This window comes from Pyrgilauda ruficollis, unplaced genomic scaffold (assembly GCF_017590135.1).
Source record: "Pyrgilauda ruficollis isolate IOZ18807 unplaced genomic scaffold, ASM1759013v1 scaffold97, whole genome shotgun sequence".
Lineage (NCBI taxonomy): Eukaryota > Metazoa > Chordata > Aves > Passeriformes > Passeridae > Pyrgilauda > Pyrgilauda ruficollis.
In genome coordinates this window covers 608,627-629,186 of record NW_024531821.1, presented here as the reverse complement: position 1 = coordinate 629,186, position 20,560 = coordinate 608,627, and the positions used below count along the sequence as shown (strand labels likewise).

The 20,560-nt window shown below is 40.4% G+C and overlaps 1 protein-coding gene across 1 annotated transcript in view; it reads right to left on the bottom strand.

The window, feature by feature from the left end:
• SLC6A11 (solute carrier family 6 member 11) overlaps nt 1-20,194 on the bottom strand; it is an 88,289-nt gene extending 68,095 nt beyond the window's left edge. Inside the window, exons 1-4 of the mRNA XM_041489955.1 lie at nt 19,970-20,194; nt 17,134-17,268; nt 16,817-16,957; nt 15,313-15,403 (exon numbers count right to left, since the gene is read on the bottom strand). Of these exons, the coding sequence (XP_041345889.1) occupies nt 15,313-15,403; nt 16,817-16,957; nt 17,134-17,268; nt 19,970-20,189 (587 nt within the window). The 5' untranslated portion in view covers nt 20,190-20,194. The remainder of the gene's footprint in view (nt 1-15,312; nt 15,404-16,816; nt 16,958-17,133; nt 17,269-19,969) is intronic.
• Between the last annotated feature and the right edge of the window lie 366 nt (nt 20,195-20,560).

The window sequence follows — 20,560 nt, the reverse complement described above, 5'->3', positions numbered from 1 at the left end:
ATGTAAAATTGCTGCCACCTCATCCACATCTCCTCCCCATCCAGGAACTGGTTTTATTCTTCAAATCTTTATTCTTTAAATATTTATTCTTCAAACATTTATTCTTCAAATCTTTATTCTTCAAATATTCAATCTTCAAATCTTTATTTTTCAGCTCTACACCAGCTAATCTGGGAGAGAAGTGATGCAGCTCAGAGCACCCTCAGTTAGCCAAGACCTGCAAAGTGCCTGAAGTTCTGTCATCAAAATGCACCCAAATGAAGAGAGGTGGCTTTTAATGAAGGGTTATTTTAATCAAGAAGAGGAAGGACATAATTGATACCTGCACACAACATCACTGAGACATAATTATACAGAGAGGTGATGAAATACATCGTTAAAATTCAAGTTCTTCTAAGCTGTTTGACAGATGAACATGGAATTTTACCTAGGATGAGGTCCACCCTCCTTACAAACTCTCATCTACACCCAAATGAAATCCTTGCATTCTTAGACCACTTTGAAGAGGAATTAATTGCAAGAGAATCAGGACAAATATTGGCATAATATGATAAGAAAAGGAATAAATAATAAATACTAAAGGGCCTTTTAAAACAGTACATTTTTAAGATGAAATCTGAGACAAAATATTTATGGTTGGGCCACAACAATAGTGAAATGGAAACCTTTTTCATTTAGCTATATTTTCACTGTGAGCTAATAATGAAAAAAAGCCCTTATGTTTTAATCAACCCAGGTTTTTATGGCTATTTGGATTTATTTTTGCACGTGTGAACCTGAACATGAGTAAGGTTCCTTTTCCACAGTGGATGTGCAAGTCACTTCAATGCCTACACTGTTCTTTCCTACCCACAAAACAACTTCATAAATAAGGGTTCTCTCTCTCTCATGATTGAAATATTTTACCCACCAAAAGATGCCTTTGCCTTAAGAACATAATTTTTAAGGAAGGCTTGAGGTGAAGATTTTTAAAAGCAACTGATTCCTGGGAGCAGAAAGAGCTCAGGGTTTTCTGGATGCTCTGAAGTCCCAGAGCACAGAGACACCTCCTTCACCCACGGTGGACTCTTGGCCTGGTACTTTGGTAAAGTGTCACAATGGCAAATTAATGGGCTCGCCACAATTAATTATCCCTGCGGGTCCTATTGAAAACAGCCACGTGGTGCCAATCAAGGGGAACTATCAGCACCATAATGAGGATGTAATTACCCTGAAATGCTGTCAATCGCTTTGGATTTCCTTTGTTCCAGCAGAACAAAGGGTTGGTGTTTCCCTCAGAAAGGGAGCAGCAACAAGTCCAGAAGTGATAATTAATCTGCAACATAAAATGTATGCAAAGAATGGATCCAAGGAGGGGAAAGTCCTGCCCAGAGGCCAGCAGGGAAATCCCTCACAACTCTCCCTAAAGCCAGACCTAAATTCTGCTGCTGGAACCATCTGAGCAGCAGCAGTGGATGAAGTTTTGATAGGAGAGAGCAATCAGAATATTAAATTCTTCTCACAAAGCCTCAGTTCAGTCATATCTACGCCTATTCTTTTATTATTCAACTGAAATAATAGGAAAAGGAGAAGCATTTGAAAATATATTATTTCCCCCTGAGTCTGAGACGTGAGGTTGATATTCAGAGGTCAGATCAGAGCTCTGCTCCTCAGCAGTGCAGCTTCTACATAAAACCTGCCATAAATCACTGAAAACAACGACAAAAAAAACGTTCTGTAGCTTCTTCCAATCCTTCCTCCTCTTCTGTTACCTGCAAGAGACCTGCACTGCCTTGTTCTCCTCAACTCTTCCTGCACAGAACACAGAAACAAGCAGTAAAATCAGCCCTCAGTGTGCTCCCCTCTGACTTGAAAGAGCAAACATTTGAAAAGTTCTGTAGTGAATCTATAGCTCAGCTGCTTTGAATCATACTTGGGTGAAAAGAAAGAAATAATTTTAGCCTAATTTTTTTTTCTTTAATTTAAGACTTGTTAAAGCTGAGCATCTTTAAGACCCTCTTTAATCAAATGAGAAATAACAGATTTCATTGCGATGTCTTGACTCTTTCTCACTAGAATTCACTGCTGCCACTTCTTGATTTGAAGAGATGATTATCAACAACATTTCTTGACAGATAAAAGCCCAAGAACCTGGGAGACCACAGCAGTACAAGTGCAGGTAACCATCTGAGTTACTCCAGAACATCAAATCCCTGCTTGGTACAAGCCAGTTTAAGCAGAATTTGCTGGCAACAACTTCAGGCTGTGTGAAACTTTGCTGTGAGAAAGATTTGTCCTGCACTGAAGATAAAAATCATTAATTAGCTGTTGGATCTCATTGAAAACAGAAATTGATGAAAGTTTGAAAGTATTTATTGTAGGTATTGAGCTTGTTTTTCTGTTGTAGCAGTTTGAGGGGGGTGTTGTTTTGTTGTGTAAAAATCCTCAGCACTTCAGCCACTTGAACCCACCCAGAGCCTGGGAGAGAAGCCAGGGACTGGTGGCACTTGAGCTTGGGCAGAATACTGAGGGAAACACACTCCACTGCCATGGGGGAGTTGGGGATCAAAGGTTAACTCAAACCAGGGCAAGGTTTTAGTTCAGTAGTACCAAAGTATTAATTCTCCATAGCATATCTGCCTTGTGAGTAGAATATTAAACCCCAGCCAGAGTGGATTTGGGGTGTCTCACACTGTGCTTGAAGGTTTCATTGCCTCTGATCACACACATTTAGATTGGCTAAATGTTAGTGAAGATTCTTACATTTCTTCCTGTAATTAACACAGAATGAGAGTGGCAAAAGTTCCAGGAATCTAATGAATAAAAGATACATTTGAGGGGGAATAATAGGGCACATCTCCAAAGGGGGGGCTGTCAGAAATGCTGAGGTCTGGTCACAAGGGTCTGTGCAGTTGGGCTGAACAAAATCATGACAAAATTACTAGAGTACAGATTAATTCTACTTAGAGTAACAAATATTGTAAGCCTGGCTTAAATCTCACTTGAATCTAAATACAAATATGGATTAAAAAGGAAATAAAAATGGATAGTCAGGAACTATCTAAATAGAGTTAAAGAACTAGTAGAACTACGTAAAGAAATATTTCAGCATATTTTCAGTACACATAAAATAATAAACCCAGGAAGAAATTAGACCTCATACAAGGACCTGGTGCTCCCCACATCCAGGGACACCCCATTGCCAAAGGTTACCTCTGTTCCCTCAATTCTCATCACCGCATGTGCAAAATTTACACAGATAAAATCTCACTGGGAGATGATTTCAACATTAGATACCTGCTGAAAATAGGACTGATTTGTTTAAGAAAGTACTCAAACCCATTTTAATTTGGTGCCTCAGTGCATGGGAGAGGAAGAAGGGCTCCTCTCTTGTTGGAATTGTTGGAGAGGGGAAGGTTATGAGATAACTGAACAGCAACATTTCCACCCAATTTGAAAACAAACCTTCTGAAAGTTACACACTATTTATTGGCTATGGGAACACTGGATTTTCCTGGGAAAGAGTGTCTTTAATAAAGTTGGAGGAGCTGGAGCAGGCTCTTGAATAGAAAGAGGATTAACAGCTGCCAACACAGTGTTGAAAGGAATCTTCTGGGGTACTTCTTGAGTTATTTCATGATTTGGGAAGCTGAAGAACAGCTCCAGTCTGTTTGAGGAAGGTTCCTTCATGTTCCACTTTCATTTGGAGCAGTTTCCAGGCCATTTGGCTTTAAAAAACCCAACAGCAAACAGCACCCAAACAGAGGAGCCCCTTGAGGTGCCTTGTCCATGGGGATGTGCCCAGCCAGGAGTTCAGGGGCAAAGCTCCCTCCTACCCTGGGCCAGGCTCTGCCCTCAGAGCATCCTGAGGGCATAAAAACAACAAAATCACGCAGTGCCCCTGTACAGAGCCCTTTTTATTTTATATTTTGGCGCACTTCTATCCCTGCAGTTGTCAAACCCAGCCCATATTTACCTCGTGAACCTCGTCACTGAGCTCCTTGTTCAAAAATCATAACACACCTGAGGGCCAGTGCTGCACAGATTCCTCACCAGTTTAAGGGAAAAGGATCAAAATCTTTTAGATACCCTTTATTCCTGTGTGAAAGTAAATTTAAGTTTCTACCTAAAGATATTTCCTTAACTCACATCTTTCTTTCTCTCATTGCACTTTATGCAATTAATATTCATCTATTTCTGTGAAAATTTATTGCTTTGAATAGTTCATACCCAAATGCATTCAGGTATTCTGCAAATACATTTGCAAATATGTGCAAATACAGAGTTTCTGACTCAGAAACTTGAGCAGGTATTTGAGAATTCTGAAAATTCAGTATTCCAAGCACCAGAATCTTCTGTGGATCTTGAAGTGCCAGGAGTTTTCCCATGCCCAAATACCTGTCAGGAAGGTGGAACATTTCCCTGTAGCTGTCTAATCTGAGCTAATTGCTGTCTAATTTGGGAGAGACAGATCCATGCATCCAGACTGCAGAACTCCAAGGTGGAAAAGAAATAGCTGAGAAGGAACAAGTTGTTTTGAAAGAACCAGAGAACACAAGGTATTAAAGATTTGAGATATTCTCCACTGCCTTATCTACTTAGATGACAACTTTGGAAAATGATACTGATAAACTTAAAAAATCTATGCTGAATGCTAAATATAAAACTGTGAAACCAAAAGGCTGGCAGCTTACTTTGTGAAATTCTTGGATTTTTTTACTTAAGATAAACATGTTTTCTATAGATCAAAGTAAAAAAAAAATTATCCTTCAATGAAAGGAATGTAAAAAGAGCTTTTTTTATTCTTCAGCCAATTAATTACTGGATTTCATGTACTGGTTTGCAAGATTTCTCTTCTCTGGTGTGGTTTGTTATCTTTTGACACTGAAAATGTAAAGAATGGTGCAATCTTGTCTTAGAGAACAGGTATAGAACATTCTATGTCCTGGAAATATCAAAGCTGGGAAACATTTTTCAGCTTTAACGCCTAAATCCTCCTCTATACATTACAGGACTGTAAAAGATAACTATCAAATTAGAGAAGTTTTGAGTTTCATTGCATAAACAAAAAGTAATAGTTAGAAGATCACATAACTTTGAGCAAAAATGTGTGGGAGAACTCTCCCTTTTCCAGGAGGGAAACACATATTTGAGCAGTGATTACCTTTATGAGTCTTAGCCCCAGAGTAGCACGGAATAATAAAATGGTTTGGGTTGGAAGGGACTTCAAAAATCACCAAGTTCCACCCCTGCCATGGCAGGGACCCCTTCCACTGCCCCAGGCTGCTCCAAGCCCTGTCCAGCCTGGCCTTGGGCACTGCCAGGGATCCAGGGGCAGCCACAGCTGCTCTGGGCACCCTGTGCCAGGGCCTGCTCACCCTCACAGGGAACAATTCTTTCCCAATGTCCCATCTAACCCTAATCTCTGTCAGTCTGAAGCTATTCCCACTTTTCCTTGTCCTTTTCCCACATGCTCTTGTCCAAAGTCTTGTTGGATGTCTTGTTTCTAGTTCAATTTCTCTCTCAACAATACCTATCCTATTCTATAACATTTCTAAATCAACATTTTTCTCAAACTTTACATACAAATACACACTATATAAACCTTCTATCAAATTTTTAAAACTCTCTACAAATCCATTTCCTACATCTCTCCATGTTTCCTGCAGCCCCTCCAGGCCCTGCAAGGCCACAGCTCAGTCACCCCAAAGCTTCTCCTGTGCAGGTGAGCAATGCCAGCTGTGCCAGCCTTTCCTCCCAGCAGAGCTGCTCCATCCTCTGCTCACCCTGGAGCCTCCTCTGGGCTCTGCAGCAGCTCCAGCTCCTCCTGTGCTGCCCAGAGCTGGACACTGCTCCTGCACTACACAGAACACACACTGAATTCAGCAGGGTAACACTCAGGCTGCAGGAAATTGGTTCTGACCTTATTTCCACCCAAATCCAACAATCTGGACTAGCAGGAAAGCAGGAGGAGCAGACACACTGGGCACTGCTTGGCCCTGCTCTGTCCTGCTGCCCTGAGGAGCTCGGTGATGTGATGATGACATGGGCAGTGACAGCATTAACACCCTACAGAAGGCAAATATCTGACAGAGATCATGCCTTAAAAAGACACTCTTCCTTCCAGACTTTGTATCCCCCCCCTCTATAGTCTGATATTTGGGAATCTAAACCAAACTGACTGGTTGTGCCAGGTGTTTTCCCAGGGCAGTGGTGTGGTAATCACTGAAACACCTCCAGAACAAGCACAGCTACAACTGCAAAGTTAAACAAATCCCAGTGGATTTTTGGCACATTTAGTCACTAAAAGGGTTTAAAATAGAGAGAGAGAGTCTGGATACCAAATTGTCCCTGCAAGTCAATGTGAGGTGACACTTTGTCTTTTCTGGAATATCCAGAATAAGAGCTACAGGCTCTGTGTAGTGTCCCAACCTCCCTTTTGAGGGTTTCATGGAAACACTGAGACAGGAAATATACCCACAGGTTTCTAAAAGAGCTAAAAATGGCCCTTGACAGATATTGCTGGATACCCACGTGTACTCCCCAACCATCAGTGCTCAAGGATTAAAAATAAGGAGTTCAGCTTTTAGAAGATAATCCATGGGTTACAGATTGAGAGAAATTTACTGAAAATTCTTTAAAGCGTAAGACTTCCTGGAAATCCACTGAATTCCCTACCTGGCTTGTTTCTCAAGGCAGCAGACAGACAATTCCCTGTGGTCACATTTGCAAAAATCCCTCAGCTACAGCATTATTCTGAAATAATTTACCTCTTCCAGCAGATCCAGTGTGAATGACACACAACAGAACGAATTCTTCCTGGCTGAGCCACATTTGCTGCTATCCAGCCTAGCTCCTTCTCCTTAAATTCCTGCCAGGGTTGAACGTTGTCCCATTCATTACCCATTTCTACACACCCCCAATTAAAAAGTGAAATTAGGCTTTCCTCTGCAGAATTTTCTCTGAAATTTCTACTACATCTTGCAAAACACAAAAAGAATGACGCATTTCTTGTGTCAGCCCCAGACTCATTAAGGTCAGTACAGGTTGACTGTATAAATAATAATAAAATGTATATATTATTGTATATATTGTATACATGTTAATATATATAATGTATAACAGTGTATACATGTATAATAATAATGTATATTATTTTTTTCATTTTTACATGTGTGTAGCTGTGTACCTCTCACACTGAGACAGTGAGGGATAAACACAGAACATCCCATTCCTGACCTATTTTTCTTACCCCTTTCACTGAAGTCATGGCAACTTCTCCTTAACCAACCCCAAGGGTTTAATCCTGTTAAATCACTTTTTGTGCTGTTCCACTCACCTCTGCTCTACAGTCTCTTTTCTCAATATATCCAATGACTCCTTCAGGCTTTTTTTTTGTAATTTTCCCTCTTCTCCTCTCTGAAGAAGTCATCCAGCAAGAAAAATCTCCCTTTTTATTCACCTTGAGTGGTGTAAATTAGCTCAGCACACAGCACCAGCTGTGAACTGAAAGCATCCAGAAGAAATCCAGTCAAGCTGATGCCTCTCAGAATTTGTGTGGAGCCTTTTAGAAAACCTGTACAGTTGTACTCAGCTTTTCACTATTAATTATATGTTCATCAAATGAGAACTACTGAGCACAAAATATTGAGAACCACTGCATGGTCTTGTAAAACAGACTTTCACAGTGAGTTTTTGGCTACAAATTCATGTAACAGATGATAAGCTCTTATCTCTTCCTCACAGAACAGGGTAAAAGAAAACCATTACCTGACTGGCGAAAAATTTTTAAAAATTGAAAAATTCCTCTGTCAACATATTTCATATCTCCCTGGCCTCAAACCCCAGCCACAAAAAAACCCCCTAAGATGTGAAAAGGAGTGGAGGCACAAGAAATAAAAAATAACTTACAGCCCAAAAGGGAAAAAAGAAAGCTGTAAATGGACAGGAGTTATTTTGGGAGGTCTCAATGCTTTGTTCACATTTGCAGCTCCTGGGTCTTCATAAAATATCACTCTGCTGTAGCACTCACAAATGACAGATTATTAATTAAATCTGGATTCATTCCACTGGATCAATTGTTCATGTATGAACTCAAGCCCATGGACATCAACTATGGAATAATGAAAGAAGAGCTGTTGAAGGGATCTGGGGAGATTTCAGTGATTTCCTTTGCACCAGAGGACAGCAGTGCCCACAGTGCTGTTCCAAGGCCTGCACTGATTGGTGTCCTGGAGCCTTTCCAGAAATTCCAGGACAATATTTAATGAGCTTCCTCAGGAAGTCCTCCTGACACAGCAAAGCAATTTTGCTGCTATATAAGAATATAGTACAAAGCAATGAAATAATTTAAAAAAAGTTATTTTGTTTTGTTTCTTCCAACCTGTGCTCATTATAATTTTTGCACAGTAAAAACACATCTCCTTTCAGCATTTAATTTGATTTAAAATCCCAAGCAACGACCCTTTCTGTTAACATCCTGAATCTACAAAGCCATAATTGGGAAATATGCTTAAAAAGTGTCTAAACATTTAATTTTATTTATGATGACATTTTTTCAAGAGCCAAAAGTAGACAAAGGCTTGATGAATTGCATGGAAATCTGTCCTTTACATAGTATCCATGCTGAGATAGCCAAAACACAGAGGAATGTGATTCCTGTTAAATGATGTTTTCAGTCGCTTGTGCATCTTTAAAATCCCTCTTGGCAAAGCCCTTCCCATTCCCAATTCCAAGACAGGGAATAAATGTACTGGAAACATTCCTGGACAGCTGGAAATAAAAGTCTCTTCTTTACTTGGATATTTGAGGGATTACAGAGGTATGAAAAATGTGCCTTGGAAGAGTTCCATGTGATTTGTTGGCACTTCCAGTCTCACACATCTCTTTCCTGTGGTCAACCAGCAAAGGAAATAATTCCTGGAGTGGGTAACTTTGTCAAACATGGATGGGACTTTCCAGCTTGTCCTGTGGGAGCTGCTGGAGAGGACTAACTGGTTTCAGCCAGCAAATGGCACCAGAAGTATCCTACTTTCAGTTTTTCAAATTTAAAAGTTTATCTAGACAGTTCCTAATTTCAGTTTTTCAGATTTAAGTTTGTGTAGACGCTTCCTACTTTCACTTTTCTAGAATTAAAAGTTTGTGTAGATACTTCCTACTTTCAGTTTTGCAAATGTCAAAGTTTGTATAGATACTTCCTAACTGCAGTCTTCCAGATTTCCAAGTATGCGTGGACACTTCCTATTGTCAGTTTTCTGGAAGATTTTAAAGTTTGTGTAGATACTTGCTACTTTCAGTTTTCTAGACGATTTAAAAGTTTGTGTAGATATTTGTAGGATGTTGTATATAACAATTCAGGAAAAAGGGGATCAGCTGGTTTTATAATTGCATAAAACCAGATATAGCTGAAGGGAGGCCTTTCAATGGAAGAGTTTTAATAAAAAATAATAAAAAAATTATTAAAATTTTAAAAATAGTTAATTTAAAAAATAATTTTAAAACCCTGACAAAAAACCCAGCAAACCAACAAGTTATGAGAAACCAGTGAACCCCTGGCAAAGGCAGAAGAAACACTCCTGGTTATTTTGGCTTGTGCTGCTTGTGGCTGTTTTGGCCAAGCCCATCATGGCACCCCTGAGGTTTTGCTGTTTTAGACCTTCCATTTTATATTAATTTCACCCCTTCAAGCAAAATGTGCTTCTCTCATGTCATTCTTTCCCTACAACAGCAAAAAGTGCTTATACAGATGTGCAAGTCTGAACACACATTCCTATCTTAACCCCAATAATGAAAATGCCCTTGTTGTTACAAATAAAACAGACTGACCATTCTTCAGCAAAATTGGATATCTAAGCCAGCAGCTTCTAAAGATCATAATTTTAAGCACCTCACTCAGTTTCTGTGCATGTTACCTACCATTAGTAGCAATAATAACATTTTTAAAATTTTAACAGTTGTGCAATTAAGGGATATTTTAAATAGCTCACGTAGGACCTTTGCTACAAACATTTGATTTCTGGTTTTGACACCGCTGCAAGCCAAAACTTGACTGTATTTTAACACAGAAAATGCTACAAATTCCCAGAGCAGTACAAAGTCAGGAGAATTTGCAAACTTGAAGGTCATTTTTTATCATCCATAGTGAAAGTGTTACGTACAACAGGAAGTGTAAAAATCAAAAACCATGGAACTTCATCCTCCTGACTTAGGGTCCAGCCCTCAATACAGGAAAAATTGGCAGCATTTTGCTACCCATCCCATTTGCTTTTTTCAGCTGAAGTCAGGCAAAGTCAGTGATCTTGAGGCAAACCCAGATGGAGAGCTCACGAGGCTCCAAAGAAAAAGCCATTTTCACACGGCCCCTTATGAGCTGGGCAGCAAGAGGAGGGTCTGGCACTGCTCAATGTCCTACAAGACACCCACAAAGGGGCTGGTTCGGGGTGGTGCTGGATCCCCCGGGCACTGAGCAGGCTCAGCTCACCCCTGACTTTTCAGTGTGCTGAGGATTAACCACAGTGTGACTCCTGCACTCGTTTGTAGCCTGAATGAAACAGGAAAAAACCTCTTCTTTGACTTTGCAAGGAAAGGGTTTGTGCCTTTTCCTTTTTGCTGAGAACAGCCCCTTTTCTTTTAGCCCAGACAAAACCAATGTTTTTTCTCACTAGGCTTTACTTGGAAAGGCTGGGGATGTGTCACCCCCTCCAGAGAGTGACAGGCCAACAACCAGACCTCCTTGAACAGAGCACCAAGTTGTTGCTACACAGCCAATAAAAAACCATTGAGGTGGAATCAGCCACAAAGCTGTGGCTCCTCTTTCTGTCCAGCTCCCTTCCCAGGCACTGGAAAGCTCCAATTCCTGCCTGTGGGGACAGACTGGAGCAGCAGCCAAAAGGGCATAGGGGCATGGCTGCAGCCCTCACACCTGCCAGGCAATTTCCTCTCCTAGGAAAGCAGAAAAATGATGGATCAGAGCATCTCCCCTCCATTTGCCAGGCTGCAAATGCACCCTTACCCACAGCCACAGTGCTTTTTCATACTCTGCTTTAATTTAGCAGTAATTAGCAGCTACCAGTATTAACTATTCAAATTTTGGATACCAAAAATTCTATGTGCCACACCTTGAAAGTGTGATTATTACTTTTTCTTAGAAAATTCTTAAACTATACAATTGGGGTGAGGCCATAGATGGGACAAAACAGGTCAAGTCTCTGAATGCTGGCATGAGAATGAAGGGAAAAGTGGAAATTCAGACTCTTATCTGTCCTCTGGAACACAGCAATAGTGAGTTTGAAGAATAAAAAGTGAATTTTTATCAGTTTAGCTGCTTCCCTGTACACACAGAATTTGGAACTTCTCAAGGCTGCAGCTTGCAAGGCCTTCTTGAGTAAGAAATCCTTTAATCCCCTAATTTTGATCAGTTGTCAGTGGTGTCTGCTCTCTCAAATGAAGCCTTAAAACACTGACAGAAATAGATATTTCTAAGCAGGAAAAAAAAATAAAAGAGTGTCCAAACTCTGGTTTTGCTGCACCTCCAGCAGGATCAGCCCATTTCCACTGTGTAGCTACAGGGAAATGGTCATCAATTACAGTCTCACAAAAACGTTTAAAGTTTGGAAGCTTAATGAGGTTCTTTAGAGTGTACCAGGAGGAAAACAGCACCTAGGACCTGCTGGAGGATTTCTCTCTGAATCCTTCCTTGGTTTGTTTTAACAAAGAAACAGTCTGTGCAAGACAAAAATTAAACTTTCACCCTCTGTGTGAGACAGTTACCAAAGGTCCTTCCTTGGTTTGTTTTAACAAAGAAACAGTCTGTGCAAGACAAAAATTAAACTTTCTGTGTGAGACAGTTACCAAAGCAGGGAGAGAAGATGAATTCTCAGAGGTCAGACTATTCTGGCTGAGGGAGCAGCATCCTCTGGGCACACCTGAGGAAGGGGAGCTGGAAAAGCTTCATGGCACTGCCAGGTGTCCTCTGCCACCTCTGCTGATGGCTCAGTCCCTGGCTGACTTCAGCCACAGCTTTAGGACTTGCCAAGGCTGCAGAAACAGCAAAACCCACAAATATTTCAGCAGAGAGGCTGGAGTTTGGGTTTGCAATCCTCAAGCCAGCTGAGGATTTGGATTTACTTCCAGTCGTGTGTAAATAAGGGCTGAGCCTTACAGCCTAGCTGGTGGAAAAGACTTAGCAGCACCAGGTAAAAGGGAAAAAATTCCTTTCCAAAGCCAGAAATAAAGATGGTTTGGGCCTGATGTATTAATTTACACACTTAAATCCAAATCCAACTTATCCCCCTGCTCCCAACCTCTGGTGGCACTTTGGGAACGTAAATCCTGTGTGAAACAACAACCTGAACCTGCCCAGGATGAGGAGCTCTCAGATTGAAGCACTGAGCTTGAGAGCAGCACAGAGCACCGCAAAGCCACTGGGGAATTACTGAGTCTCTTCTTGTTAGGCTGGGTTTAGTTAAAACCATCTGAAGATGGTGTAATTACCGTAAAAGGCTGTGGCAGTGGGACATGGTTGTGAAAGGAGAGCTGCAGCATCAGCCTGACACTTTACAAATGCAGGGCTGAGTTTCACATGTAAACAAGCTCACTCACAAAAAGCAGACAGGATCACTGCACAACAATTACCACTCTAATCCACAGATTAAATCAACAGACAAAAAAAAAAAAAAAAACAAAAAACCAACCAAACAAAAACTACAAAACCCCATTTTTTCCCCCCACAGCCAACCCTTCACACAATAAATTGGCTTTATTTAACTCAGAGGAGTTTCAATGGCAGCCTTGGCATTGCAGGGAGCAAAGTGTGAAGGTTCTGAATGGTTCTTCAGAAGAAACCTGGAGCCTCCCCCTTCCCTGCTCCAGCAACTCTCCTTTTTACTGTTTGTTTCAACAAGCTTGCAATGAGTTTGTGGCTCCTGGCAGCAGAATTTACAAAATCATAAAGCAGCATGATGAGAACACCACCTCTAGCTGAGGGAAATAACGTTGCTGATAACACTTATCTCCACACAAAGTAACCCTTCTAGCAATATTCACTTTGTATGAACTGCTCTGTGGTCTGCTCTTTATACAGAAAGACCCTGCTGTGCTTTTATGTCTGATATTTAAGACATAATTTAATTGTAATCTTAATTCCAATTAGTTATTTCAAGGCAAAATCATTCCTGATTTTTAATAAAGCTCATTCTTCCACTATGAAACTGGTTTTTCATGGGGTTTTTTTTTCCAATTTTGAAGCCATGCAACATCATAACTACTTAAATTTCAAACAGGGCAAACACTTTCCTTAGCAGGAAGAGAGTACATTTATTTCCTGTGTGCAAAACTATGCAACTCCAGTTTTACTTGGACTGAGAAAGTAGAAAAGTTTAATATCTTAACTTATTTTGGCCAGCAAACTGTTAGTGTTACAAAAAGTTTGTCTGTGACACAATAAAGACAGGCATTCCAAATAAATAACAGATTATTTAATTTAACTTTTTTTTTTTTAAGTGTTTGTGATTTTAAAAGATTTGGAATGTGTATTTTCAACTTTTTATTGACAAGACTGTACAACCAGCTAGAGAAAGGGCTAAATCTGATTCTCCTTTCTAGTTTCGTAATTTATTCCTGATTTGGCCAAAATCAGGCAGGGAAATATGCCCCGAAATGGAAGGGATTAAAACCCACTGCAACTTGATTGCAAACAGAGCCAGACAATCTTGTTTAGCTTCATTTTCAGAGATCCCTGAGAAGGGACATCCTTAAAATGGATTTGTTTGTGCTTCAAAATAACAGTGACCCAGGAATTCAGGCACTCCAGAGATGAGCACTAACACAAAACCCACAAAACCACAGAAATCTGAGTGTGTAAAACCATAGGAATATGAGAGTGTAAAACTTACTCTGTGCCCTCCATAGAACTGAACTAAACCTTTCCTACTTCTCTGGATAACTGGAGTTACCATCAGTGGCAGAGTTGGGAATATTGTTGAAAAATCATATAAATGCAGAGGGTAAATTGGCTAATACTTGAGCAAATGTATTGTTCATTTATTCCACTGATGTTAAGACTTAATTCTCGTTGTCCCAAAGAACTATATTTTATTTTAGCAAAAATCTGGTAAAGTTGCATGGATTAAGTGACACCACCTGAGAAACTCTTGTTTATTCTGAAATGTTATCTGTGGGTAGATATATTTTGATTTAAGGTGTTAGGTGTTCAGATTATTGAAAATTTCAACAGAAAATAAAATTTCAGTTTTACCCAGAGAGTGCATATGTCTCTCATATTAATCAGGTTTAATTTAGTTGGGGGAGGTATTTTATTTTTAAATAAAACAGTATTATTTGCTGAAATAACTCATGAAATCTAAACTTACTGATGTAGCAAGAAAAAGAGATTCAGGCAGACAATAGCATGTCCTAAGATTGAAGGAAATTAAGTCAATGTAGAGTTCTCCCTTCAAGGAGTTTTAATTCCTGGTTCTTTAAAGTGTAGCTGTTGCTGTCCTGAACACAAAACAGCCTCAGAAAAAGGCTCTGTCTTAAAAATAAAATTAATGGGTCCTCAAGAAATTGTAGTAACCCAGAATTGTGTAACAAGCTTTGAATTGTGAAATCACTCAGAATTCAAAGTAACATTCCATTTCTCTGATTGGCTTAACACACACTAAACCCTGCAAGGAACAAATGGGAGGCTACACTGCGCTGATTAAATATTTATAGTCAGAAAAAATATGTCACCACAAAAGCAGATCATCCTCTGCAAACATCTGATTTTCTTCCCTTAGTCTAACAAGAAATCAGAGTCAGGGGGACAGGAGAGAGTTAAACTCTGCTGTTATTCTAGCTGAATAACTAACACTTACACAGTCCTTTAAAAAATAATGAGATCCAGAAGCCAGAGTATTAGTTAGCTGAAACAAGGATGAGGATGTAGCTCTCAAACTCCTAAGGGAAGAAACATTTGGGGGGGAAGGAAAAAAAAATAAAGGAATATTGTAAATCATCTTCTTTCTTTCACCTTTGCCTCCTCATTAGTATGGGTTGGAGGCTCTTTCCTCCAGCAGCAGGAGCCAAGCTCCCGAGCAAGTGGCACATTTTGTTCTATGTCCTTTCAGGATATGGAATTCCTTTCCTTGTATCCTCTTAAAAAAGAGTTAAAAAGAGTTAAATTTTCTTATCCAGACCATGGCTGGATAAGAAAATTTCCAGCTGAACTCACACCCCTAAGTGCTCTAGGGTTACAAGGTCTAAATCATTGCAAGGTAATGAATAGTCTAGTCTGATCAAATAGAAAGGTAGTGAATAGTCTGATCAAATAGAAAGTTTTTGTGCACTTACTCCCAGAATTCCATCACTGGAGAAGTGGCATTTTGTAAAGAGACTTGACTGCAGTTGCTCATGTTGAGTTTTTGAAATTCCACACAGTTTTCTAGAAAACAACCAAAAAAAAAATAAAAGAGTTTGCTATGTTGACATGCAAGTACAGTTCTTGTTCATGTCCCACTTTGTGCACCTTGGAAAGCCCCCACTCTACACCACATTTTCTGGAAGGGATTTTTGGGGGCACTAAGGGGGCACAGCTGCTACTTATGCAACACCAGGTTATGATAACTCAGAGAAACATCCATGAGAACTCTCCTACAACACTTCCCAGAGGCACAGGGCCAACAAATCACCTCAGGCAGACAAAAGAAACATTGAGGCAATGGATTGGGAATTACAATTACAACGTGCTCCTACTCCAGCTGCTGCTTCACTAGTTTATGGCTACAAAGGGAACATGGCCAGCCATAAACTCCCACTTTTTCCTGGTAAAGAAAGTGGGTATTTCCTCTGGCTTATCACTGCTTTTATTATTATTATTATCACTATTATTATTCTCTCTAACACAAAGGCCAAAGCAGCTCAGCACTGTGGAGCATTTGAGCAGTGATAACACTGGCCAAGCTCCTTGGCAGGGCTGCCAAAATTGATACCAAAGCCTTCCACATCTACTGGGCCCAAAATTACCTCCCTAATATTGCAGAAACTAAGATTTCAGGCAGCTTTAGGTGTGCTCAAAGAACACAAAAAATGGCCAATTAGTGAAAACTATGAAAGACAACATGATGGGTACTTGATTTGAAATTGGATTCATATAAGGGATACATGCAAAATTTCAGGAACAAGGAGAGTGGGATGAGATCCTCCCCATGGATGTTTGGGATCTAGAGACTCAGTAAGCAGAGAATGACAGCTATAAATATCAATGAGAGGACAGATGCAGAGCCCTACCCTGCAAACCCTCCTGAATACATACCTCATCCTTCATGCAGGAGGCTACTTTACATGCAGCAAGGATTATTTATGAGACTACATTTCCAGAAGTAGCTTGATGAACATTATCCCTCAACATCTGGCATTTAAAAGAGCAATTCCAAAGATCCACATTTAATATTTTTCTCTCTCCATTCAAACTCCTCCTGACTTCATTAGAGTGAAAGAGCAAGATTGCAACCTGTCATCAGGTCATTCTCTGCTGCAGAATTCACTCACTGTGTTCAGGGAGAATAGATATGATTGCAAATGAGAGTCTTGGGATTTAGCCAGGAGATCTTACAGAATTAACAAATCCATAGTCTTTTTCTGCTGACATTATATTCTAGAGGAGTAAATGCTTTACAATGACCTAACCCAAAAAGGTCCAAGGCAGTTTCACTCCAGGTTTCCTTTTTTTGCTGTAGTGGGATGAGACTGGCCCATTTGCACAGATTTTGCTACATCAATAGCTTTGTTCAGGACATTTCAATATAATAATCACCTGAGAGGATTTTTATAGTGGTAATCTCTGCTGGGGTCATACCTGTATTCCATTCGTGGCCACAGGAAGCCCAGGGAAGCTCTGTAGTAAAGCAGTTGAACAAATAGAAGATAGCCCATGCTAAAATGATGATGTAATATACATTTAGGTGTGCTTCTATAACTTGGGTAGCATAGCCAATGCCTGGAGGAGCAAAACAAAAAGTGAGATAGTAAAGAAAACTTCTGCTTTTGAGGCTCTATTTAATTTAAAAACAAAAGCTTACTCTTAAGTTTATCTTAACTTTAATTTTGATACAATTTATTTCATTTTACTTCAAATGGAATGCTTTCTTTTGCAGTAGAACACAGAACTGTTACCTTCAAAGAGAGGGCAAACTTTCCTCCAGCATGTGATGCCTCCTTCACTTGTAAACTGTCCCAAGGCCGTCTCCAAGAAAAATACTGGTATTCCACAGCAAATAAAAAAGACCACGTAGGGGATGAGGAAAGCACCTGAGGGTGGATATTGAAGGGGTGTTGGTTAGAATGTACAGGGCTCCTCAGTGAGGGTTTTTCCATTATGGGAAGGATCAGCTGGGAGCCATCAGTGCAGTGCAGGAAGGGTTTATCCTGCCCCAAATGGCCAACATTAACCTGTAAAGCAGGGCCATGGACTAAAACAGACCAGGTCAAAGTTCCTCAGCCAGGTCAAAGTCAGCTCAGGAGTCTCTCAAACACAAAGATCACAGCCATGCTCAGCTCAGACTTCTGCTCTGCCCAGCACCACATCAGTCTGCACCACCCTCCTTGCTTTTCTCAGGGGTGAGGAAGCGTTACAGATATTAAAGCTGAGAAATCCTTTTCATGTTATTTATACCATAAGGATTGTGAAAAGGGGATGAGGAAACAAACTTCAGAACTACTTACAAGGACAGAAAAGCAGGGCCTGACCTTATCAGCCAGGAATATTGATGTGAAATTTTAAGAAAATAAAGCATCAGCATTTTGGTTGGATGCTGACAGTAAACTCCAGCACAGGTAGTGAACTACAGCAAACACAGCACAGCCACACCCTGCAACAGCTGCTGTGCTTCACCCTGATTCGATCTCCCTGATTAGAAAGCTGAGAAAACTACATCCACCTGCTCTGACTGAGTTTCTTTCATCTCATCACCAGGAGTCTCTTCCTTCAGCCAGGAAATTTCCCTAGAGATGAACCCCAGGTGCCTCTCAAGCAATCCACAGGGATTCCACAAAGAATGGAATACTTGCATGGCTCCTCTGGATAATTTACTGGCCAGCATCATCATACACGCTATCACAGTGAGTTTAACAATGCAACTTGTGGAAATCCAAATTACCAGCTTGTTTTTCCAACCGGCATACATCAGGAACATTAGAAAACATCAGGATGCCCAGCAAAAAGATCATATTCCAAGAAATACCTCATTCTAAAAACACAAAGAAATCAATTTTCCTCAAAACCTGAACATCCACAGCCTAAACTTATGGATGATTATTCCTACACTCCTGTTATGACTTGGAGTAAGTGCTAGAGAGGTCACACCTCACAAGTTCCAAACTACAGCTTCTAGATTTGTTCTGTAAAGAGAAATTTATTTCACAACTAGCTCAGATATTTACCACTGTCTTCCCCTAGCACACGCCAAGGGGTTGGATACATCAAATTTAAGCACTAAAAACAAACTCTGGTTTAATTCCAGCAGGGGGTTACACAAGCTCACAGACTGAGCCTTCATTGACTAAAACTGGTCAATGGCAAATGTCCCATGGTGCCAGGACACGAGCAATTAAATCACACCCCCTTATTCTACTCTTAAAGAGTTCAGTGGTGATAAAATATGATATTTAAGTAATTAATTTTTCTTCAAATCACCCAAAACAATGATTAAAATTCCTTCTACCTCATGTTACAGCCTTTAAAATGATAGCATCAGCTTTTGACAAGTTGGTACACACCTACAAATGGGCACCTAAAGCTGCAAGAAACCAAAAAAATCGCACCCCAAAAATATATTCCTGTCATTTCCTCTGCCAAAAGTTCTCTGGGAACACTTTGACCATCAACAAGAAAGGGTTGTGTATATGATGTGCAGCATGTTAATATTCAGGATCTGGTAGCAGCATTCTCTAAAGAGCTGAACTCTTTGTACCTACGTTTGGCCAAAATACAGAGACATAAAGAAAGGAACTTCCAACAATAAACACAATTTGCACAGCAGGATTTGTCTTGTAGAAACAGCACACAAAATGGGCTAAAAACCATCCCTGAGTTCAGATAAGGAGGGACAAGGAATAGAAAATTGGCAGAGCAAACAAACCCATCAAGGAGCAGATCAGTGCTTATCAGCCCTGAACATCCTATTTTTCTTCCAGCCTCTGTGTTTACACTGCCACTGACTCAGGCCTTAAGTGGGAAGAAAGTTGAACCCAGTCCACCACAGAATTCTAAACTGAGTTTGTAATTTACTTTCTTGCTGCCCAAGTCCCAGCTGATGTGCTTATTCTCAACTGTCATTTATCTTATACAGTTTATAGTTGGCTATAACCAATACATGCCACATGTTATACTCTGTAGAAGTTGAGGCTGCTCTTTTCTCTCTCAAATAACATTCACATGTTATGTTTATTAGGGCTTGCTCTCTTTGAGTAACCTGTAGTTTTACATCTTCCCCTACCTTGCTGTAGGAATTGGGGAAGTACTGAGGGGAAAAAAAAGAGCAATGAGGTATAAAAATTTCATGCGACAAAGAAAAGAAATTTAGTCTTTGTGGCATTATTAGAAAAAAAAAAATACTCATCCTCTCCAAAGTAAACTGCTGTGACAAATGAAGTGCTGCCTTCTTTTCTGTGTCAGGCAAACTTAGTTAAGTATGCCTGGGTGTGTATTCACATGCAGAAGACAGAGTGTACTACTATAACTGAATGCTGGCTTCTCCTGCATGAAAAATGCTCCTGAAAAAAATACGTCAATTTACTAACGCAACAGCAACTTGTAAAAATAAACCACGCAGTGTTTGGAGAGAAGGAAAGAGAAACACAACGATTTTTCTGAGTTGTCAGATGTTAATGCTTCCCTGTCTGCACATGCACTGAAATCCTGAACACATCTCTCTTACTAGTGCAATAAATCACAGCAAAGCACTCTTAACTGTTTAATTCCCACGTAAAGCCACACGTGATGCCATCTTACCTCCTCCATTCTTGTAGCAAAGATATGGGAATCTCCAGACATTTCCCAGCCCAATAATCTCCCCTGCCACAGAAAGCACAAATTCAACCTTATTGTTCCAGTGACCTCTTTCATGAACTTTCTTATCATTGCTGTGGACGAGGTTGGTACTTGAGGCTTCTGGGTCCAAAGCATCTTCTGGCTTGCCATTAATTATAGGAATAGTCTTTTCAGCTGTCATGACTTTTCAGCCTAGTGGAGAACAAAAGAAAAACACACAGGTGTGTTAAGACACTTGCTGGCACTGATCTTCAACGACTGAAATCTCCCAGGGTGGCACTGGCTTCTTGTTACCTATGGAAATCTGCGGGTGAAAATGAAGGAGGCAACTCCACAAGGCTGGGAAAGTTGTAAGGCAGGGAAAAAGGAAAAGAAAGGGTTGGGGGGGAAGAGAGAAGGTTCTGTGCAAGGTGAGGAGTAATTCCAAGTGGTGACAGGTAACTTGCTTTCATAGAGGGAAGCCTTTCAAAAATCCCTCTCCAGGCAAGGATCGCAGCCTGCCTGCCCTAGCAGCGGACAGGGACCTGCCGCACCTTCCGGGCGCACACCTGA